We start from the raw sequence: 23,161 nt of genomic DNA, 5'->3' as shown, positions 1-23,161 counted from the left end.
TTGAGGGCTCAAGGAAATCGCTACAGCAATTTTAACTGGCCATGACTAAACTGACCAGGGAGAATCCCATAATTAACTGCAGCATCGCTTTGCAAATTGGAATATGGGCTCAGCCTAAATCTGTACTAGGGACTGACACTTTCCATGGAGCAGGCAGACAGATGGCCTCAGAGTTTTTCAGGCTTAGCGTCAATTTCTCCCATGTGTTGACTGTAACCACTATCATGACCTTGTATAAATACATCTTCTTCCAGAGAAGAATGAATTTTGAAGACTGATGTAGGGGTAAGTTTCAAGAGCTCTAAAAGTGTGTCAATGGCTTCTCAGGGCTCCATCTTCCAAAGTAATCCTCAGGATTCACTGCTCAAACATGATTGATCTGATCTAGATGGCTCAGCACCCATAGCCCTAGAGAATAATTTACATAGAGAATATGTCACAACTTACTTAATTGCCCTACCAGTGTTGTGTGTTTGAAACAAATTTGGAGCACCTAAGCCTATAAAAATGTATTAAGTAATAATAACAATAACATTTTATCTTGAGCACTATATAGTCTATATAGTACCAGAAGAGAATGCTATAAAACTGGGGGGAAATATTCTTGGTTTATAATGAATTTATAATCTGGTTAAACTAATACAACATAAATATATGGAACAAAATGTATAGATCAACATAGTATAAGACTGCCATCTCTGGTCCAGGCCCTTATTGACTCACAGGCAGATTATGGCAGTTGGTCTCTGACTCCAGTCCTCCTATACTTTTTTGCAACTATCAGGGTCATCTTCTCAAAGGACAGCATTGAGCAAGTCACTTTCTTGCTGGAAAATCCATAATGGCACCCCTGTACCTACAGAAAAATTACTCTCTTGACTTTTAAGACCTCCAACTACCCTCTAAAATCTGTTCCTTTCCCATCTTTCACTCTATTGACCACACAGCTGCCCTCTTTCACTACTCAAATGTTCTCTTTAACTAAATTTGTTCACTCAAGATCTGCCTTCACAGCTTGCTCACATCTGTATGTCATACCCTGCCTGCCTCCATTGACCTAAATTTCACTTTTCTTTGAAAATAAAGGTTTCTATTTCCTATATAATTACTTTCTTAAACACATCAGATTACACCAATTATTCTCCCCTCTGAACTCCAATAGCATTGGCATTTTTTATGTACTACCAGGAGTTATTTTGCATCAAGTCTATGTAATTATCTTGCCTTCCTAGTCCAATTTCTAATTTTTTTTAATGTTGAGCACCTTGTCCCAATCCTCTCTATCTGCCCAAAGCTTAACACACACAAGATCTCCAACAATCTTGTTTGATGGCAAAATAAAGTCAGACAGAAGTATTGAGTAGAGTTAAGGAGTAATCAGTTATAATCAGAATGAACTAGTACGAATTTTAAAAGGTCTTACTAGAGAGGTGACTTTTTAAACTGGGTTTGGAAGAAATAACAGAAATGGCAGAGGGCAAGAAGGAGAGGAAGTAAGAAGGGTGTGGGTTAAAATGGTGTTGGTGGACATGGGAAGGAATGGGTGGATCCCAGAGCCTGGCCATGTTCTGATAGTTGAGTAAAATCAACACACTGGTATAGAAGTCTGGTTGCCAGATGCCCTTCCCTTTGCATATCTTCTAGGTGTAACTCACTTAGGTCTATAGAGTTGAGAACTATAGCCAAGAAAAAGTCATTGTCTAGGCTTAAATTCTATGTTATGACCTTTAAATGTTCTTCTTCCACTTACTTCTTTGAAATATTTCCTTTGGCAAGGCAACTTTTTCCAATGGGAGGCTTGTTGGTGAGTATTTTGGTCCTCACTTTATCCTTGTCAGAACAATTGGATAGAATTGCACAGATTTATTCCCTTTTCATGCCCTCAGGTCCCCCTCAAAAGCTCCATCATAGGGAAGAATCTGACATCCAGATCTTCAGGTTTTCAGGGATGTGTGGGATATTGCTAGGCATGCACTGATCAAGAGACCTCTAGGTTCTGCTGAGGCTGAAACCTGAGATCTTCCATGGGAGCACTTAGCCTCAATCGCACCTCAACTCTTCCCCAGGGCAAACATCTGCAGAGAGCACACATCAAAGAGATAGAAAGACTTGCCAAGGAATGTGTGTATTATGCCACTTCATATTTGTTAATTTTGTAAATACTCTACTTCCCTATAGTTCTAGATCACCAGATACTCAAAATGACTACTCCTAAGTTCTCATTTAAAGTGTGTTTCTCTTTGCAACAGTATAGTTCAAACTTGTCTGTCAGTTGTGTCCTGAGCACCACCTCTGCCTGAGTACTGAGTCCACATCCTGTCACTTAAGTTTTCCCGGAAAGCAAATGTGAAGAACCAGAAAAAAAGGTTTGGAATTCAGAAGATGGAAAACATGGGCCCAAAGGTGGAACCCTAGTGATTGGACATTTCCAGCTCTTTTTGGTGTTTTTTAAAATGGTAAAATTTAGTTGCTATTGCCTCAGACCTTTCCCATCGCACACTTTGCAAATCAGACAGAAAATATTCAGGGTCCAAGTCACTGGGTACCATTTCCAGATGTGACCTGTGGGTCATCACATTTTTGTCCTTCCCTCTTGTCTGTGTCAATGCCATTGTTAGCATGTTTGACTCAATGTAAGGGCAATCCTAGAGAGGGAAATATAGTACATTTACCTATCCCCAGAAAGAGTGATTTTAAGGCCCCCGCTCCCTCCAATATAGATGCCACAATTTTTCTTAACTCTCTCCAAAGAAAGAACACAGCAATGTCTAATAGTAATACATTTCAAAGCTTCTGTCAAGAACAGCCAGAAAGTTCTTTGTGAAATCTAAAATCATAAATTCATGACTGTCAGGGCAAATGTGTGTTACACATGTTGCCACTTCTCAAACCAAGAGATGCTGTGGAAGTCCAAATTTTTCTTTAGGGTTCACAAAGAGGTAAAGGGGCGGAAAGAAAGATATTTTCCCGTGGCCTTGTTACATTAACTTCAATCTCGGTTGTGTGTCCTGAAGCTGAGTGTCTTGCTTCATGGTGAGCACTTGTGCAAAAGTTCTGGGCGAGAGGAAAGGGTGGGGGTGATAGGAGGAGGGGCAGGAAAGCATTTTTCCTCCAATCTTTGTGGTGAGGAGCCAAAGAAACCAAGTTGAGTTGGACAGATTGCCGTGTGGTTACTTTGCAAGAAAATGAAAAGGGGAGCAGAGATGTGCTAAAGTGTTTTCCATCCTGTTGAAAGGAGAAATGACAGAGAGCTGTGAGGATCCAGTCACCGTTTTTAGCAGATGGCAAAACCAACATAGGGAAGAACGCACCTTCCTTCTGGAGGCCATTTGAGTACAATGGCCAGGGACAAACTAGTCATCACCACCTGAGGGCCAAGTAAGCTGCCTTCTTTAAAAAAGAACCAGAAACAGAGGCCAAGGCCTAGTGCATGAACCATCGTGCATCCCCACCCCCGCTTTCTCAGATGAGAGTCCAATAACCAAAGCAGCAGGGCCCTGGCTGTCACAGAGTCTAGATTCTGTTCTGTGTTATATTTTATTTAGTTTAGCTTTTTTTTTCTTCTTAGAACTGAGGCATGTGACAGAGATGTAGTAAGCCTGCGGGCTCTGCCTCAGCTCAGATTGGCACTTGGAGCAGCCCTTCATGTTTTTGCCTGAGTTTCAAGGGAGAAGAAGGGGCAGCCAGTTATTTGAGAACCACCCCACCCAGAGATTAATTCAAGATTGCTTGTGGAGGTGAAGTCATGGCCAGAATGACCACTAGTTATCTTCCAAATTACTGAGCAAGCCCTATTTTTTCTGAAAGTCGGTCAAAGGTTTCGACATCCATGCTTGTGTAACACGAAAATATATAACTCTGTCTCTGTGTGTCCATGTAGAGAAAGGGAGAGAAAGATGAGATGGAAGAGGAGGAAGAGGCAAGGAAGGTAAAAGGAGAAGGAGAAAAAAGATTGCCCCTGAGAAAGAGAGGAGAATAAGGGGTTCCAAAGGATGGGGGAAAAAAGGAAGTTAGGGAAGTAAGTAGACAGAAAAATAGAGAAAGAAAGAAACACAGGGTCATCTGGTCACTTTGCAAAGTAATGATTTTCCTATCAGTTTAGACTTGCAAAAGCAGAGCAGCCTCTGTATTAGTTTCCTATTGGTGCTGTAACAAATTATCACTAATTTAGTGACTTCAAACAATGCTAATTTATTACCTTAAACTTATGGAGGTCAGAAGTTTAAAATGAGTCCAAAATAAATGTTACCAGCCTAACATCAAGAAGGGCTGTGTTCTTTCAGGAGGCTCTGTGGAGAGTCCACTTTCTTGCCTTCCATCATCTAGATGCCTATGTTTCTTGGTTCACTTCCATTTCCAAAGCCAGCAATGGTTGGTCAGTAAAGTCTTTTCTCACATCACATAACTGGCATTTACTCTTCTACATCTAAACAACCCCTGTGTTTATATTGGGCCCATCTGCATCATCCAGAATAATCTATTTTAAAGTCACCTAATTAGCAACCTTAATTTCCTCTTGCCATGCAAGGTAACATATTCACAGGTTCTGGAAATGAGGGTGTGGACATCTTTGGTGGGCCATGATTCTGCCTACCACACCCTCTTATTAAGAATGTTGTAAAGTGGCAGGATTTGAGGCAGTGCTTTTAAAACTAAAGTCTTAAGAAATGGAAAATAAAAAAAGAGCTATTTCTTAGGAAAATTTTTGAGGTGGGTAAGATCTGTTCCTTTCTCAGATGCCAGTGTCTGCCTTCCCTTTTTGGCACCTCCATATCTGGCTGGGCTCATACAGCTATGGGCTCACCAGAGTATCCTGAGCAAATGTACCCTTAGGTCTGCCTGACCTGGGCATGCTGTCTTTTTTCCTTTCCTGCTAATTAAATTTATCTATTCTAACTCTCATATCTTGTATGGAATTAAATGTATGAGTGCAAAGAATTTGCATTCATTTGACTCTAATACTTTAACCTCTTGGAGTGACAGCAGAAGATAGGTTTTTTGAATGGGTTTTGGAGAAACATATCTATTGGAGTTGCTTATATCTACTAATTGTACCACATAAACCTAGCCTGCATAAAGCCAGACTGGTTTAAAAGTTCAGGGCCATTTGGACTCAAAAGATAGCTTGGTATGTCTACATTAAGAAACTATTTAATTATCTTATGAGAGTATTAATTTATAAATCATTTAACCATGGTATTGCTATACAAATACAATTTTATCCTTAATGTCTTTCTATACCTCAATATGAACGATGATAAGAGACTGTGATGTTTTATTTTTTTTCCCAATTGCTGTTTGGAATGGAAATATATACTTTTCTCTGAATCTTATTATCCTCCTTTTCAAACCATACTGTACCAGTACTAGTACCACAGAATCTAAAGGGAAGAGAAAAGAGCTTGATATTCTGGCCTCTTAAGGATCACTGGTACTATAATCAAGATTAACAGCTGTCTTTTCAGGCCCATTGTGTCTCGGGAATCTCATCAATTATAAGGGCTCACTACAGTGGATAATCCCCTATAAATAGAAACAAATGCAAGAATAACAACATAATATTGAAGGATGAGTTTGAAAATGAATAGCCCAGGTTCAGGGTATGAAGGGTGAGGAATGTGCCTTCTTTTCCACTTGTCTCCTTTGCCAATTGAGACTCAATGGTGAGTAGTCAGGGGAGAGGCAGAAGATCTGGATGGTCCACTCAGCCCTGAGCTGGCATTCTTTCTCAGGACCTACAGGCCCATTATCTGGAGGACCAGGCCTATGGATGAAGGCAGCATTGAGCCATGTGGGAAAGTGACAAGCAAGACTCGCATCTATAAAGCTTTTAAAGTAGACAACATGCCAATGTCACGGGATAAGAGTCAGTGGTGAAATGTCAAATCCAGGTGAGATGGGACTGGATATGAATACGCCTGAATGTTGAAAGCAGGAATCATGAAGTCTTCATGTAAAAGTCCCTGCTGTGGGGTTATCTAGGTTTAGTAGCCGAATGGCCTAGAATTGAAATAGCCTATGTGAGACCTCTTTTATTTTTTAAAAATCATGATTGTGCTTATAACTCTTAGGAAATGGATCAAAGACAAAAGGACGCCAACTACCTGGGATAGTCACACAATGTTGGTTAGCGTTCATTTCTCTTCTTCTATGATAGCATTCAGCATATCAAACTGCATGTTGGAAAATATCATGTCTGATTAACCAGAAAATTATTGCAGCAAAAATTTCAGAAAAAAAAATCAAGTAAAGGAACCCTAGTTGCTTGTGAACACACCCTCACTTCCATACTGATTAACCCACTAAGCTTCAAAGCATTTTCTAGGCGAGCCTCAGACACAAACCTGTCAGAAGGCAGGCCTTGACACAGACTGAACTTGAGCATATGGTACTTAGCAGTGTGTTCAGCTTAGGGTGAGTGTAAGATAATAGGGCCTGATAATTAAAACAGCACATTTGTGTATAGGCATAACCTGATCTGGGGCATACTGCTAAAAATTTTAGCAAGCACATGTTTCTTTCAGGGCTAATTATCTATCTGAACTTAAAATATATTATGAATTATTTCTCTCACTAAATAGGTAGAGTAAATGCTTTTTGTTGGATGATGAACTGGTTCAAAGTTCTCCTAGATCATTTTGAGTTGTGTAGATAGAAATCTGGTTAGCTACTACATACATGATTACACTGGAGACTGTCTCCAAGTTTGACTCTGCTATGTATGAAGACTGCAGTTTTGATTTTTTTCAAGGTTTTAGAGGCATTCTGTGACCCACTCTGAATGATCAGTATCCTCCTACATATGGCTACCCAGATATTTAGGGTCATTGCTCAGTATCCAATTAATTTGCATCTCAAGATATCTACTTGGATCAGTAGAAGAAATGGTAGGTTTGTCTTTTAAGGTATGTGGTTTTGCCAGTTCTCTTCATCCAGCCTTTTACCATTTTCATTGCTAATTGTATATTTAGGGAGGAATTTTATTTAGATGCCTGGCCTGAAGTGAATGTCTCCAAATATGTATCTGTGAATTAGCCATTGGGGGAAAAGTGCTGGAGAAGGCATTAATTACCCTCATATAATGAAATTCTATTTGGTGGAATAAGAGCAGGAGTTCTTCAGAATAAGATGTGTACCGAGAACAAAAGCAGGGAGGACAATAACTGTTTCAAGAATTAGTAGGCATTCTTCTAAAAAGTCCCATGAGGCCTTGTGAGAAGACCTTTTTTTTATTCAGAACCTTGATTCTAGACACATACTGGGCTTACAACATGGATAAATGGCTCCAATTATTCCAATAAAAAAAAAAGGACACAAAAAGAAAACTAGCTCGAAATCAGTTTGAAGGATGAACATCTATAATCTAACTTACCACTTGATATGTAATGGCATGACTTTCAAATATGTGTGTCTAACAACCATGAATTGAGATTATACCAGGATATTGATAGTAGGTGTCATCTGATTCCTTGGTCTATACCTGGGTGTGGGTGATTGGCAGTCTGAGTGACAGTTTAATCTGGAATGCACATACAATTCAGTTACTACCTTCTGGACAGAAGATATTTTATATACTTTGAATTCACTGGCAACTATTTAAATGTTTAAGTACAAATATTTAATATCAAGGCAGGATACATTTTTCTACAGTGGGTACTCAAATTATAAGAAAAATGTTTTCATTCTTCTATTTGTCATTGTTTATACATTATTTAATACCTAGATAGTCATCTGATATTCATTTAAACACATGTTGCTTTTACACTTGGCTCAAAATAAGGTATCAATTAAAGAACCGCTTTTCTACCCTTATTGCAGATAGATACCTACACCTCAAAATGCATTGGTGGAAATTGATTTTCTGCTATGTATCATGAAATTAATTAGAGAAATACAGCATAAGTCAAACATTTACTCCCCTGTGGGAAGTGAAGTTCGGTTTTATAATGGCCATCAGCAAAATCCATGGTTTAAATTACAGATTAACAAAGAGCTCATGAGCTCAAAATTAAGTTATTCTGTTTAAAATCAATCACTGAGACTGTCATTCTGCTTATTGCTTTGACTTCCTAACAAAGGTTTAAATGAGGACTTTATGTGCAAGTAGAGAATGTCAAGAGACCTGCTCTTTTTCAGACCTGCATGAGCTGGGGAGGCAAAACGTTTAGGCTATTCATCTAATTAGGAGGAATGTATTTTTCAAAAAAATAAATCTTTACCAAAAAATCCCACAAATTCACAATTAATCTATTATCTGGAGGAAAAAAAATGGTAATGAATGAAAGGTGGGGTACACTTAAGAAGCACTAGATTCATTGATACCAGAGCCAAATGCAAGGCAGGAAATCTGGAATTTATTCTTCTTTTTAGTGCCAAGCACCAGAATTGGGAAGTAGGGTTCAGAAGGAGAAATGCCTTTGCCAGTAAAGTGCAGTCAGACTCTGTTCTTAAGACAGAGCATTTTTCCTTTGTCACTCGGCTTCATGTTGGTTCACTACTCCAGTCCTGAGCAGCTCGGCGATGGTCCTGTCATCATATCTGAGGGCCTCTTTCAGGATATGCGTCGTGTGCTGCCCAAGCAGGGGAGGTGGCCTGGCCTCTGACATCTTGAACTTACTGTATCTCACAGCTGGGCCTGTCAAAAGAGGTGGAAAGCAGGAAGCCTGTTAATGACTAACCCTAGGAAATGTATTACCCAAGCAGCCCGGGGTGTTTCCAACGAATGCCAAGAATATCACTGCTCGTTACACCCTTGCAGATGCACCATCATTTTGGAAGGAAATGTATTTTTACATGTGGCTTTTCTTGACTCCATTTCATCCAACTGCACAGTCGTCATCGGATCTGCCTACCACTGTGCAGGGAACTGCATGTCCATGCCTGGTATGTGCTAAGCCTGTTCAGAAGCTGTCAGTCCTGTCACAGGAAATCTCAGGGGTAGAGCACTCAACTGACTGGACTCTCTGGGTCCAAGAGAACAACCGAGATATATAGTGTCTTTCTGAAACTGACAATCTGACCCCAGGTGAGGATAGCCCAAAATTTTATTATTCACTGCCAACTGTATAGTTCCAAGATTTAGTTCAACAAACAGCAAATCAACTATACAGCAGCCAGACCCTGGTTGACTCCTTTGGATGGTAGAAGTTATATATGCAAGCTCCACTGTTAGGGAGACTTCAGTCTGAATGTTACCTCTTTTTTAAAATCTGTCTTTATTGTTGGAGGTATTATAGATGTCTCCCCACCACATCCCTGCACTGACCCACCATCCTGTTTCCACTCCTCCACAGGTATTTCCTGCACTATTATCTGTCCAAGGGCTATGCATATATGCATATAAATCCTTTGGTTAATGTCTTTCCACCTTCCAATCCTTTTCCCTCTGAAATGATGTGTCAGACCATTGCATGCTTCAATGTCTCTGGATATTTTTTTTGTCAGTTTATTTTGTTCATTATATTCTATATAAAAGTGAGATCATGTGATATTTGTCTTTCTCTGACAGGCTTATTTTGCTCAGCATAATATTCTCCAGGTTCCTCCATGCTGTCTCAAAGGGTAAGAGATCCTTCCTAGATCCTTCTTTTTTTATAGCTGCATAGTATTCCATTGTGTAAATGTAGCACAGCTTTTTTATCTATTCATGTACTGATGGGCACTTGAGCTGCTTCCAGATCTTAGCTATCCTAGATAATAAAAGCCTAGGTGGCGTCACACCCTCGTGCGATGTCATCACAAGATGGCCACCCTCACATCATCACAAGATGGCCACGACAGGATAGCCGCCACAGGATGGCCGCCACAGGATGGCCAGCAGGAGAGGGCAGTTGTGGGCAATCAGGCTGGCAGGAGAGGGCATTTGGAGGTAAACAGGCCAGCAGGGGAGGACAGTTGGGGGTGACCAGGCCTGCAGTGGAGGGCAGTTGGGGGTGACCAGGCCTGCAGAGAAGGGCAGTTGGGGGTGATCAGGCCGGCAGGGGAGGGCAGTTGGGGGAGATTGGGCTGGCAGGGAGTGGTTAGGGGGCGATCAGGCTGGCAGGCAGGTAAGCAGTTAGGAGCCAGTGTTCCCGGATTGTGAGTGGGATGTCCGACTGCCGGTTTAGGCCACAGGGATCGGGCCTAAACTGGAAGTCAGACATCCTCCAAGGGGTCCCAGATTGGAGAGGGTGCAGGACAGGCTGAGGGACACTCCTCCCCCCCGGGGCACGAATTTCGTGCACCAGGCCTCTAGTTGTAAATAATGCTGCTATGAACATAGAGGTGCACATGCACTTTCTGATTGGTGTTTCAGGATTCTTAGGATATGTTCCTAGAAGTGGGATCACTGAGTCAAATGGTAGTTCCATTTTTAATTTTTTGAGGAAACTCCACACTGTTTTCCATTGTGGTTGTACAAATCTGCATCCCCACCAGCAGTGTACTAGGGTGTTTTTTTCACCACATCCTTGCCAGCACTTGCTGTTTATTGATTTATTAATGATAGCCATTCTGGCAGGTGTGAGGTGGTACCTCATTGTTGTTTTATTTTGCATCTCTCTGATAACTAGTGACATTGAGCATTTTTTCATATGATTTCTAGCAGAGCCATTTTTTTTGTTTGTTTTTACATATAATATATTTTTCTTTTTAAAAAATTATTTATTGTTAAAAGTATTACATGTCTCCTTTTCCCCCCACTGACCTCTCCCCAGCTTCCCTCACCCCCCAGGACATGCCCTCCTCCCCCTCTCCCCAGTGTCCATTGATTATGCTCATATGCATGCATACAAGTCCTTTGGTTGACCTCTCACCCCCTCCCCCCTCCCTTCCCTCATAGGTTGGACAGTCTGTTCAATGCTTCAATTACTCTGATTTTATTTTTGCTCATCAGTTTATGTTGTTCATTATATTCCATTCATGAGTGAGATCATGTGATATTTAACTTTCTCTGTCTGGCTTATTCACTTAGCATAATGCTCTCCAGTTCCATCCATGCTGTTGCAAATGGTAAGAATTCCTTCTTTTTTACAGCAGTGTAGTATTCCATTGTATAGATGTTCCACAGTTTTCTAATCCACTCATCTGCTGATGGGCACTTAGGCTGCTTCCAAATCTAGCTATTGTAAATTGTGCTGCTATGAACATAGGGGTGCATATATCCTTTCTGATTGGTGTTTCTGTTTTCTTGGGATATATCCCTAGAAGTGGGATTACTGGGTCAAATGGAAGTTCCATTTTTAATTTTTTGAGGAAATTCCACACTGTTTTCCACAGTGGCTGCACCAGTCTGCATCCCCACCAGCAATTTAAGAGGGTTCCTTTTTCTCCGCATCCTTTCCGGTACTTGTCCTTTGTTTATTTGTTGACGATGGCCATTCTAGCAGAGCCATCTTGAAAAATTAACTTCTCTGAGCCTCATGTTCCACAGCTCTAAATTGGGTATGGTGTTTACCACATAAACTTGACATAAGAATTTAAATGAGATAATGGGCAGAAAGCACTAAGCAAATATTCCATAGGCCACAGTAATGCACAAAATCCTTGGCTACTCTGATGGCAAAAGCTGCAACAGCATCAATCTTAAAGCTTGCGGTGCAAGGGGAAAAGACATTTCGCCAGCTCTTCGCTGAACACTAAGCCACTGTAAACAGGGTTGCTCAAGCAATACTTTCACCCAACTGTTGGGAATATATTATCCCATTCTTCATATATGGCCACTAAAGCCCCAAAAGCTAAGGTTTTACTTAAGGTCACATGGATAATAATTACTAATAGTTCCAGAATGCAAATCCATGTGCATTTGAATTGTCTCCTATTGAACGCCCTAGCAGTCTTAGCCTTAGCAGTCTCATTTTACTTTCCACTCTGTCTTTGAAAAGATGAACTGACATTGGGGAACAGATTTTACCTTTCCTGCTTTAGTAAGTGAAGTGATATGGATGTTGGCTTTCCTTTATATCATTTTATTAGCCTTCAGGAAAACAAACTAGTCACAAGAAGACTACAAAACAGAAATAAAAATTTTTTCAGCCTCCTTTTGATTTGGAAGCCCATTTTTAAAAAAGTAAATCCAATGCATGTTTGGGTAACAGAATGTCAGTCAGGAAAGCAGCAAACGTGCTTTGAGCTCTTTGTAGAATTCCATTAATAAAAAGTATTGCGGTAGAAACCATTGGAATAAAGGACAGAGACCATCAAGCCATACCTCTGTGTAACACATACCATCCACTACAGATAAATGGCAACTTTTAATTAATATCCAAAGTTGTCCTTCTCTGAAACTCAGTGAAATCCATTTTTTCTTCTCATATTTCCTTTTAAATGCCCCTGTGCATGACTGTTTTTCATGGGTTGATTCTATTTCATTAAAGGAGCATGCATTGGCAGGCACGGTCTTCTACTCTCCTGATAAAACTGATAATCTGATGTTTTAGGGATGTGATCCTTACTCATTTTTTCTCTCAGATTTGGTTCTATTTTGACATTAATTATCAACAGTTTTAATCTAAAACTTGTCTTTCAAAAGAAGAACCCCACTGAGGTAGTACATGTCTGAAGTCAATGTGATGTGACTTTTTCTTAAATGAATTACCTGAAATGAGACTTCCAACTGAGATGAGACTTCCAACTGAGATGAGACTTGCAAATGAATTACGTGAAATGAGACGTCCCTGATGCTGAGGTCTTAAGTAATTTAGGCAGCCTTTTCTCTACTATCTAATCTCTATACTAAACCTATTGCATCAAAAATGTTTAGTGTCCATAGGAAGCAAATTAAATGAATGAAAAATTAATCTCTATAACTCATAATTTTGGAGATAAATGCATTTCTTTAAAAGAGATTCCATTCCATATTCTTGGCCTTAAACAAGAAAACTGCTATTGACTTAAAGGTAGACTTAGGATAGTTTTACATTGAAAAGAACCATGGCCTATATGTCCCACAGAAGAGGCAGAGAAAGAAACTCAGTTTCTCTTTGACTGAGTCATAGCCACTTAGGAGTAAACAAAGGTGAGGTGATTTTCCTCTGCCTTCACAAAAGTGATCAGCCAGGCCAGTGTGGCTCAGTGGTTGAGTATCAATCCAGGAACCAAAGGTCATTGGTTTCATTCCAGGTCAGGGCACATGCCTGAGTGATGGGCTTGGTCCCCATTGGGGGGCATGCAGGAGGCAGCCAATCGATGTGTCTCTCTCATCAATGTTTTGATCTATCTATCTCTTTCCCTCTCTGTCAAAAAAATCAATAAAAATATATTTTAAAAAAGCAATCAAACTGAAAAACACTGAAATAAAGGCACACCATAGCAATTTCCAGTACATCAACTGAAACCACAAGTGCTGTCCTTGTGAGGGGCCTAGCTAATCTAATGATTGGTGGTCAAAGCCCTAGGGTCTCCTGACACCCCTCACAAAAAAAAGGAAATTATGGGATCAAAGATGGCAATGGAGTAGGTAGAAGTTACACTCATCTCCTTCCAGAACAAAATCAGAATTACAACCAAAACATAGAAATGTTAACCAGAATAACCAACTGAAGACTACCTGAACAGAAGCCTTATAACCAAGAATTTATAGAAGATGCTATATATGCCATATGGAGACTAGTAGAAAGGGTAGAGATGCGGGAAGGGCTGGCCCTGTACCACATGTGGCTCAGGAATTCCCTGAGGAGTGTGAGGTCTTAACCCTACACCAGGCTCCCCAGCCCAAAACACCAGAGCTGGAAAGAGGGGACTACATAAAATAGGGCTTTAAAAATCAATGGGGATTATGTCTTTCTAGAGAAAGAAGGAAGTCTGTTAGAAACCCAGGCACCCTCTTAAAGGGCCACTGCACAAAATCTTGTTTTTAGCCACTTACTCTGGGTTCTGGCAGAGGGAGGGTAGGTCAGCTCACAGAGAACTACAGTATTGTGAGGAGAGATGGAGTTTGTGGCTCTGGGGAAAGAACTGAAGGGATATCTGCCAGAGTCCCTGTGCTGAGTCCCTCTGACATGCCACCAACAAATGCAATCTTTCCTGGGTCAAGAACTACCCTCCGTACTATATCAGCCTGGGGGAATACAATAACCCCATCCTACTGACTCCCTGTCACCCTTCCCTGCTGAGGTTGGACTCTCCAGGAGGTATGGAAAGAATGTGGATAGACTGAGTTGTGTGGTTCCAGGATGGTGCCATTTTCCCCTTGCGCGCCAAATGGGTGCAGAGCCCTCCCTTCATATGTCCAAACCCTGGTCAGTTTGAGCTTGATAAACATGGATGGCCTCCCCATGATGACGCCTTAGACCTCCTTACACATTATACAAGAACAAAATAAACATGAGTTAAAGACTTAAATGAAAGACTAAAAACAATAAAACTCCTAGAAGAAAATGTAGTACTATATCAGACATTTCTCTTAGTGTTATTTTTTTCTAATATATATCCTTTGGCAAGGGAAACAAGAAAAGCTAGCAAATGAACTACATCAAACTAAAAAGGTTTTGCACAGCAAGAGAAACAATCAACAAAGTGAAAAGACAAACCAGTGAATGGGAGAATATATTCACCTGTGATACAACTGATAAGGGGTTAATATCCAAAATTTATAAAGAATTCATACTACTCAGAACAAAAAAAGACAAACAATCCAATGAAAAACTGAGGAAAGGGCCTGAATAGGCATGTCTCTAAAGAGGACATACGGATGACATATGAAAAGATGCTCAAGTTCAAATCATCAGAGAAATGCAGTTAAACCACAATGAGATATCACCTCATTCCTATCAGAATGGCTATCATCAATTAATCAACAAACAAATGTTAGTTAGGATGTAGACAAAAGGGAATTCTCTGGGAATGCAGACTGGTACAGCCACTGTGGAAAACAGTATGGCATTTTCTCAAAATATTAAAAATGGAACCTGCATTTGACCCCATAATCCCACTTCTAGGAATATATCCCAAGAAAACAGAAACACCAATCAGAAATGATATATGCACCCCTATGTTCATAGCAGCACAATTTACAATAGCTAAGATTTGGAAACAGCCTAAGTGCCCATCAGTAGGTGAGTGGATTAGAAAACTGTGATACATCTACACAATGGAATACTATGCTGTGGTAAAAAAGAAGGAATTCTTACCATTTGCAATAGCATGAATGGAACTGGAGAGCATTATGCTAAGCGAATAAGCCAGTCAGAGAAAGTTAAATATCACATGATCTCACTCATTAATGGAAATATAATGAACAATATAAACTGATGAACAAAAATAGAACCAGAGTCATAGAAGCATCAAACAGACTGTCTAACCTATGAGGGAAGGTGAGGGGTGAGGGGGTGAGAGATCAACCAAAGGACTTGTTTGCATGCATATGAGCAAAACCAATAGACACAGACAGTAGCGGGGGCGGGGTGAAGGCATGTGCTGGGAGATGGGGGGGGGGGGGAGCTGAGGAGAGGTCAATGGGGGAAAAAGGAGACTTATGTAATACTTTAAACAAAAAATAATTTTTTAAAAGGGAACTCTCTTTTTTTTGTAATTTTTTTTATTGAGGTATTATATGTGTACATATCTTACCATTGCCCCCCCCCCCCCCCACACCCATACATTCCCTCACCCCCCAGAGTTTTGCGTTCATTGTTTATGCTTATATGCATGCATACAAGTCCTTCGTTTGATTTCTTATCTCCCCCACCTCTCCCTAACTTTCCCCCTGTAATTTGAAAATCTGTTTGATGCTTTACTGTCTCTGTATCTATCTTTTTGTTCATCAGTTTATAATGTTCTTTACTATCCATAAATGAGTGAGATCATGTGGTATTTTTCTTTCATTGACTGGCTTATTTCACTTAGCATAATGTTCTCCAATTCCATCCAGGTTGCTGCAAATGATGAGAATTCCTTATTTTTTATGGCAGCATAGTATTCCATTGTGCAGATGTACCACAGTTTTCTGATCCAGTCATCTGCTGACGGGCACCTAGGCTCTTTCCAAATATTAGCTATTGTAAATTGTGGTGGGAATGCAGATTGGTGCAGCCTCCATGGAAAACAGTATGGGGTCTCCTCAAAACATTAAAAATGGAACTCTTATGACCCAGCAATTCTACTTATGGGTATGTATCTGAAGAAACCCAAAACACTAATTCAAAAGAATATATGCACCCCCATGATCATTGCAGTGTTATTTATAATAGCCTAGATATGGAATTAACCCAAGTGCCCATCAATAGATGAGTGGATAAGAAAGAGCTGGTACACATATACAATGAATTATTACTCCACCATAGAAAAGAATGAAATCTTACCATTTTCAACAGCAAGAATGGACCTAGTGGGTATTATGCTAAGTGACATAAGTCAGTCAGAGAATGACAAATACCGTATGATTTCACTTATTTGTGTAATCTAAAGAACAACATAAATGAACAAACTAAACAGAAACAGACTCATAGATACAACGAACAGATTGATAGTTGCCAAAGGGGAAGAGGTTCGAGGGGGCTGGGTTTAAGAAGTGAAGGGATTAAGAAATACAAGTTGGTAGTTACAAAATAACCATAGGGATATAAAGTACAGCATAGGAAATACAATCAACAATATTATAGTAAGGGTTGGTGGTGCCAGGTGGGTTCTGAAAATAGCAGGGGCAGCACTTTGTAAAGTATATGATTGTCTAACCACTATGTTGTACACCTGAAACTAACACAAAATAATATTTAATGTAAACTGTAACTAAATCTTTTAAGGGAACTGGGTGACATGTTTTGAAGGCTCTATCTACCTCTGCGGACTGTGTGTGAACTCCCTATGGTTCCCTCAGGGATGGTCTGTATGATTCTAAAACAGTACTATGCCTTTTTATTCGACATCTGCACATGCCTATCAAGGAAGACTGAACTGATAAATTTCATGGAATCTAGAGTCTAACAGTTTGAGGCTGACAAAATACAAAGGTAAGTGGGGAAGAATCCTGTCTCAGTTTCCAAGTCATATAGAATAACATTGGAAACCACTTCTTGGTGAGTGTTTATTGTATGTTAGGCCTGTGGCTGGGTTCTTTGCACACCGCTTCTTGGTGAAAGGGGTGGGGGTGGAGCAAGAGAGAATTATCTAAGTTTGAAACTGAACTGAGGGGTCTTAGAGTAGAACAGTCCAAGAACATCTTCAGGTTTCAAGTTCTGACCAGTCTGTTCTCCCCATCTTTCCAGATCACAGTTCTATAGATATCTTATGCAATATTTACACATTACTACCTCTTCTTTTCAATTAATTTGTCATATGCCAGCTATTTCCTTGTAGGAAGTCATAAAATCGCAGCACCATCAATACATTTCATTTTCTCGTGTTTCTGAGTTAGGCAATGCTCTCCAAAGCCCTCCCCTCTCCCCAGCCGAAAAGGAATGAGGCCTCTGCTGTGTCTCTTGCAGAAAGTTATCTGGTGTAAGCCACAGGGAGGACCCAGATCCTGCTGTGCCAGAGAATTCCTCAGACTATCCCTGTAGTGTTTTCCATCTGTGGTTTGAGGCCCTACAGTAATAAGACCCTGACTATTTTGTCTCATCTTCTTTTAGAAACCTTCCATGATTCTTTTAGGCTGAAAAGAGAATCTACCCAATCTATACAAACATCCCACGCTACACTAACTATATACAGAGTTCAAGCTACATTTTATAACCCAGACCAACTTAATAATGTAAACAGTTGCAGGAAACAGAGGTAGCCAAAAGCATGTGGGTAACCATAATGAATATTCAAGTAATGGGAATATAATATCACATCATCACGAGGGAAGGAACCTAAATAGTCCTTTTTTTCCAGAACTCTGCACCTCCCGTCTTGATGATGCATTTTTAAAGCAATGAAACAGTCTATTGCTCAACCTCACAAGCACACTGACAAATGATCAACACTAAGGGTTAAATTAATTAACATAGTTGGCCTGTCCAATCACAATGGAAGCAAAATAAATACAATTAAAGGTAATTCTGTGGGTCTTTTCATTTGTTGTTTCTTTTTAATAGCAGATATGAGTGTCAACTTTTTAAAATATCAAGAATAGTTAAAAGCAAACATCTGTTTTATAATATGTAAAATGCTATGTCAAAGATTTTTATTTTGACTTCTTTAGACCATTGCTCAGATACAGGCTGTAGATACCATTTAATCTTCAAGGCTTACTAGTGTAATAAGAAGCCAAACTTCATTTTGCTGAAAATAATGATAGCTTCAGTACCAAGTTATTTCACAATTTTCCCTCCAGTGCTTGAACTCATCATCATAACAATAACAATATTATTTATATGGTGCCTCTCAGCCATAGCATCCAAGGCGCCAAATGGAGCCATACAGTTAGAACACATTAAACCCATTAGATATGAGATAAAAGAGATAAAACCATTTAAACTAGAAAGAAATGGTGGGTAAAGGTCTTAGAGTTAAAAATGGTTTTGGACAACTTTCACAGAAGAGCTCAATCTATGGGACTGCTTAGGTTGTCAAGCATCCCAGAAACTCAAGGCAACATGTCCTGGGTGGGTACCACTAACTTAGACAGGTCACCCTCCAGTCTCATCCAGAGTTCAGAGGCACCATTTATCACTCCTGATGTAAAGAACTTTAATTTGCTATTTTGTGACTCATTAAAGAGTACCTCAAGTGCCACTACCTGTAAGGGAACAGTGTATTTTCAACTATGTCTATGATCCTATGGTAGTCATCAGTGCTGTCCATCAAATCTCCACTTTCCACTTTCTAAGAGCAGGATATTAGTGTTCTGACCCCTTTGATGTTGGATGAGGTCATGTGGCTGGCCAGCAAATTGTAAATGGAAGGGATATGTATGCCACTTCCAAGCCAGACCACTCACTTGCTGATTGAAGATTCTCTCTTTTTCATGACAACTTGGCATTGTGTGAGATGGTAACTGTTCCACCAGCCCGGGGCCCTTTAAACCCATGATGGACATGCAGTGTGAGCATGTAATATATTTGTATTGTTTAAAGCCAATGTTATTTGGGAATTATAGGGAAAGTGATTATATGCCTCAATTTTAATACAGAGACATATTTGCCTGAACCAGAAGAGGGACTCATTAATCTAGTCCCTCGGCATTCCTTTAGAAAGCATTCAGTTCAGATGTTCCAAATACTTTGAAACTCTCATTTTGTGTGTAGCCAATTTTAACCAGTGGAATGATGAGAACAGCTATTATTTATTGAGTACTTGCATGTGTTAGGCATTTGGTAGAATGCTTTTCATATATTACCTTGTTTGATAGACTAAATGACTTTAAAACGTAGAATTATTATTGTACCATTGGATTGACAGGGAAAGTGGGGTTAAGTAACATTATCAAAATTACACAGCCAGTCAACTAAAAATTTTGTTAGAACTTAGGCTGGCTAACTACAAAGTGCATGCTCATTAACACTAGGATGTATTTCCTCCCTGCATAATGTGGAAGAAAATCTGTTCTCATATCAGTGGCTGAATAAATACCATTCTTTGGCAGATGGTATAAAACAGTACTGTATTATAAATACTTATATATTTTATGATTGCTACTCCATTGAGGCATTTATCTTTCATTTGAAAAAGAAACACGGCAACTTGTACTTGATTTATCTATCTTGTTCCAACCCACTGAAATGTCATAGTAGATTATCCATTTCCTGCTGGAAAAATATATGGCCCATAAGGAAATGCTATTCATATTCATTAGCAAATACTCCATCTCCCCTCAAAGTGTGCTACCCAAACTTTCGGCTGAGGTCTCTGAAAAATGTCCACTTGGAAGAAAATCTCCCCTGAATGCTTCTTCCCAACGTTTGTATTTGCTTCTAATTATTTTAAACACTTCTGAAAACGCGAGGAAGGGTGAAGGAACACCTTGCTGACAATGTGTTCTTTGCCAAAATAATCAATTATCCTGCTTCTTTGCCTTCTAAAATTCAAATATTCAATACAAGTTCCTTGGGCACATTCCCAAGGTTTTGTTTGGTAGACTTCACCACAGAAAACAAAATTGGTTCAGCTGGAGTCTGTAGCCAGAACATTTTAAGCTTCATAGACCTTCAAAGTAGTGACCTTCTCTTCACCTCCTCTGCCTCTATGCTCGATTAAGGAAAATACCGGAAGAAGTTTCCATTCAAAGAAGCCAGATTGCATTTCGATTCAGTTTGGAGAGGAGGAACTGAACAGAGTTGAAGCAGGTAGTTATTTGTGGCTCTTACCTCAAATAGCTTTGAAAAGTTGTTCTGTAAACCTTTAAAGGTCTGTTGTAATTTAATAAATTTTTCTGTACTTCTTAATCTCTCTCTTAAAGGAATCAGCCTTATCTACCACCTTCTTTCCTTTCCCAAGAGTCTGTGAGGTCACAGAAATCACAATCACAACCCAAGCAAATAGAGGATCAAGAAAATTAGGTCCCCAGACCTGCTGCTGAGAAAATGGGAATGTGCTATTTGTTACAAAAATTTATTGTAGTTCTTCCTTTTCACTTTGCTTGCCTCTGTGCTCCAGATGGAAAGATTTTAGGAGAAAGTCCTTTTCCCCCATGTCCCTACTTCTGCTTTAGCATGTCCTAATCCTCAGCATTGCCTTTGATACCTTGCTATACCAGTAGTCCTGTCTCTGAAATGTCTCTTACACATCCACACACTTCTGATCTTTTCTGCTACCTCCTTGGCCAAAGCACCCTGACATAGGAGAAAAGCTTACTTAATTTTTTTTCTCAGTTGTTCCCTCCAGCCAAACTGTATTCATTCTCCTCTGGACTTGATGCTATGTGGATCCCTGGGCCCACGTAGAATACACCTCATTTTAGCAATCTCCAAGCTCACATTATTCTTAAATTTCTGTTCAGGCTCACTTGATGTTGAGCCTTCTCTTTTTCTCACAGTGCAAAAGAATGTCTCCCTTCTCTGATGGCCTATAACATTTGATTGGTATTCCCTTTATGGTATTATCTCAATTTCTAACTGTTTTGCCTCTTGTGATTTTATTTTTGAGACCAGAATTAACATTTTGATCATTTTGCATCTCCAACAGTACATATCATATGGTGAGTGTTTAATAAATAATTATTAAACAAAACTATTTAGACAGAAAGGAAACAAAAAACTAACTAGATGTCCAGAATTGGAAATAAGTAAAATATAGACATATGGAGAAGTTAAATCTTGCAAATTAATATATTTTGCACCAAGTTTCTAAATGAAGACATCTCTACTTTCCTCTTTCCCACTCCATGTCCAACCCATCAGCAAATCCTGTTGACTCTACCTTCAAAACAAAATATATTAGAATCCAACCACATTTTACAACAAGCCTAGTCTTAGCTACCATCATCTCTTGCCTGGTGAGAGCCTCCTATCATATGTCCCTTCTTACATGCTTCCTTACAATATATTCTTTAAAAAGCAGCTGAAGTTACCCTCTAAAAACATAATTCAGATCATGGCACTCTTCTCAGAATTCTGACAGTGGATTCCAAAATTCTACATAATCCACCAACCTTCCCTCTAACTAAGCTCCCCTCCTGCCTTTTCCTCTCTTAACTCACTTTGTTTCAGCCCTGCTGGCCTTCTTTCTTTTCACCAGGTACACTCATCCTCAGGCTTTGTTCTAGCTCCTCTCTCTACTTGGAACTTTCTTCCATCTGATGTCTACACATATCATTCCCACAAATACTTCAAGTCTTTGCTCAACGAGGTCTCCGCTCACTACCTACCACATTTAACATTGCAACCTGCTATTCTGACCCTGCCACTTCCAATCCCCCTTATTCTGCTCTACTTTCTCTTTCTTCCACATTGTTCCTGTATGTCTACTATTCTTTGTCTCCCTCTGCTAGAGCATTAGATTTCCAGTGTCAGGGAGCTGTGTCTGTTTTCCTCAACAAATATTTGTTAAATATGTATGAATGAATGAACAAATGAATGAATGAATGAACACAACTAGATTTTGAATTTAGTTCTCAGGTTTCTGCAACAATGACACTCAAAGTATTCATACTCTAAGACTTCAAGATTCTAGCAAAATGAATCTTGTCAAACACACCCAAAAGCAAGGTGAAGCAATGTTATTACTATGAACCAAAAGAGTCAGATGTAAACAAAAAGTATGCAATGCAATGTGTTTGTTTGTCTTAGTGCATCTGCTTTATCTAGTTGTGAATCTTGCACTTATATTACCCATGAGGATGGACAACTACAACATTCCAAAGATGAAACATTTCAATAGTTGGGTGGAATTTTTATGATTCTGTGAGGACAGGAACTATTATCTGTTTTGAGTCCACTGTTTTGAGTCCACTCTATGTCCAGAAGTCAGTAAATTGTGATGGTCAATACATACAGTATTTGTTGAATATCTGAATGAAGAGAAAGGACCCTTATATTTTCAGAAATAAAAAAGACAGTAAAAATAATGTTAATATTCACACAAATAAAAGTTTTACCGCCCTAACCAGTTTGGCTCAGTGGATAGAATGTCGGCCTGTTGACTGAAGGATCCCAGGTTTGATTCCTGTCAAGGGCATGTACCTTGGTTGTGGGCACATCCCCAGTAGGGGGTGTGCAGGAGGCAGCTGATCAATGTTTCTAACTCTCTATCCCTCTCCCTTCCTCTCTGTAAAAAAATCAATAAAATATATTTTTTAAAAGTTTTACCACCTGGATGTTAGTACAGTGATACCAAATTTTACCTTAAATTAATTTGTTTAGAAATTAATTTTTTAATAACGACAATAATACTTAGGACTCTGAACAATGTAAAAAAGCTCAGGAAAACACTGTCAGACTTTTAAAAATGTTTATTATTCCTTCTTAGAAGGACATAATTTCTTCTATATTTTAATGTCTATTTTTTTCTACTTGGAAAATGTCTTGATTTTATTTATATGAACTATAATTTTGACAATTGCATGTTAATTTAATCTTGTTTCCTATGTTTCTCTTTGCTCATGGGTATTATGAATTTTGCATAATACATGTCTGTTGTGGTACACAAACATTTTCTTATTTATTATTTCTTCCCTTTCCCACATTCTCCTTATTAGTTATTTTGATTGGTGTTTACAAAATGCACTGCTGACTCTCTTGCACATTAATTCTGTGGTTATTCTTTCCTAGTATCTTTTGTATTACTTAAAAGTATTTAACAAGGTAAAAAGGGCCAATAACTATTG

The 23,161-nt window shown here is 39.3% G+C and overlaps 1 protein-coding gene across 1 annotated transcript in view; it reads right to left on the bottom strand.

Annotated features, from left to right (window-relative positions):
• Positions 1 to 7,258: 7,258 nt before the first annotated feature.
• Positions 7,259 to 23,161, bottom strand: part of SUGCT (succinyl-CoA:glutarate-CoA transferase) — a 555,315-nt gene continuing 539,412 nt past the window's right edge. Inside the window, exon 14 of the mRNA XM_008150339.3 lies at positions 7,259 to 8,635. Coding sequence (XP_008148561.1) covers positions 8,472 to 8,635 — 164 coding nt within the window. The 3' untranslated portion in view covers positions 7,259 to 8,471. The remainder of the gene's footprint in view (positions 8,636 to 23,161) is intronic.

The sequence above is a fragment of the Eptesicus fuscus genome, chromosome 14 (genome assembly GCF_027574615.1).
Source record: "Eptesicus fuscus isolate TK198812 chromosome 14, DD_ASM_mEF_20220401, whole genome shotgun sequence".
NCBI classification, from domain to species: Eukaryota; Metazoa; Chordata; class Mammalia; order Chiroptera; family Vespertilionidae; genus Eptesicus; species Eptesicus fuscus.
This window is presented reverse-complemented; position numbering and strand designations above follow the sequence as displayed.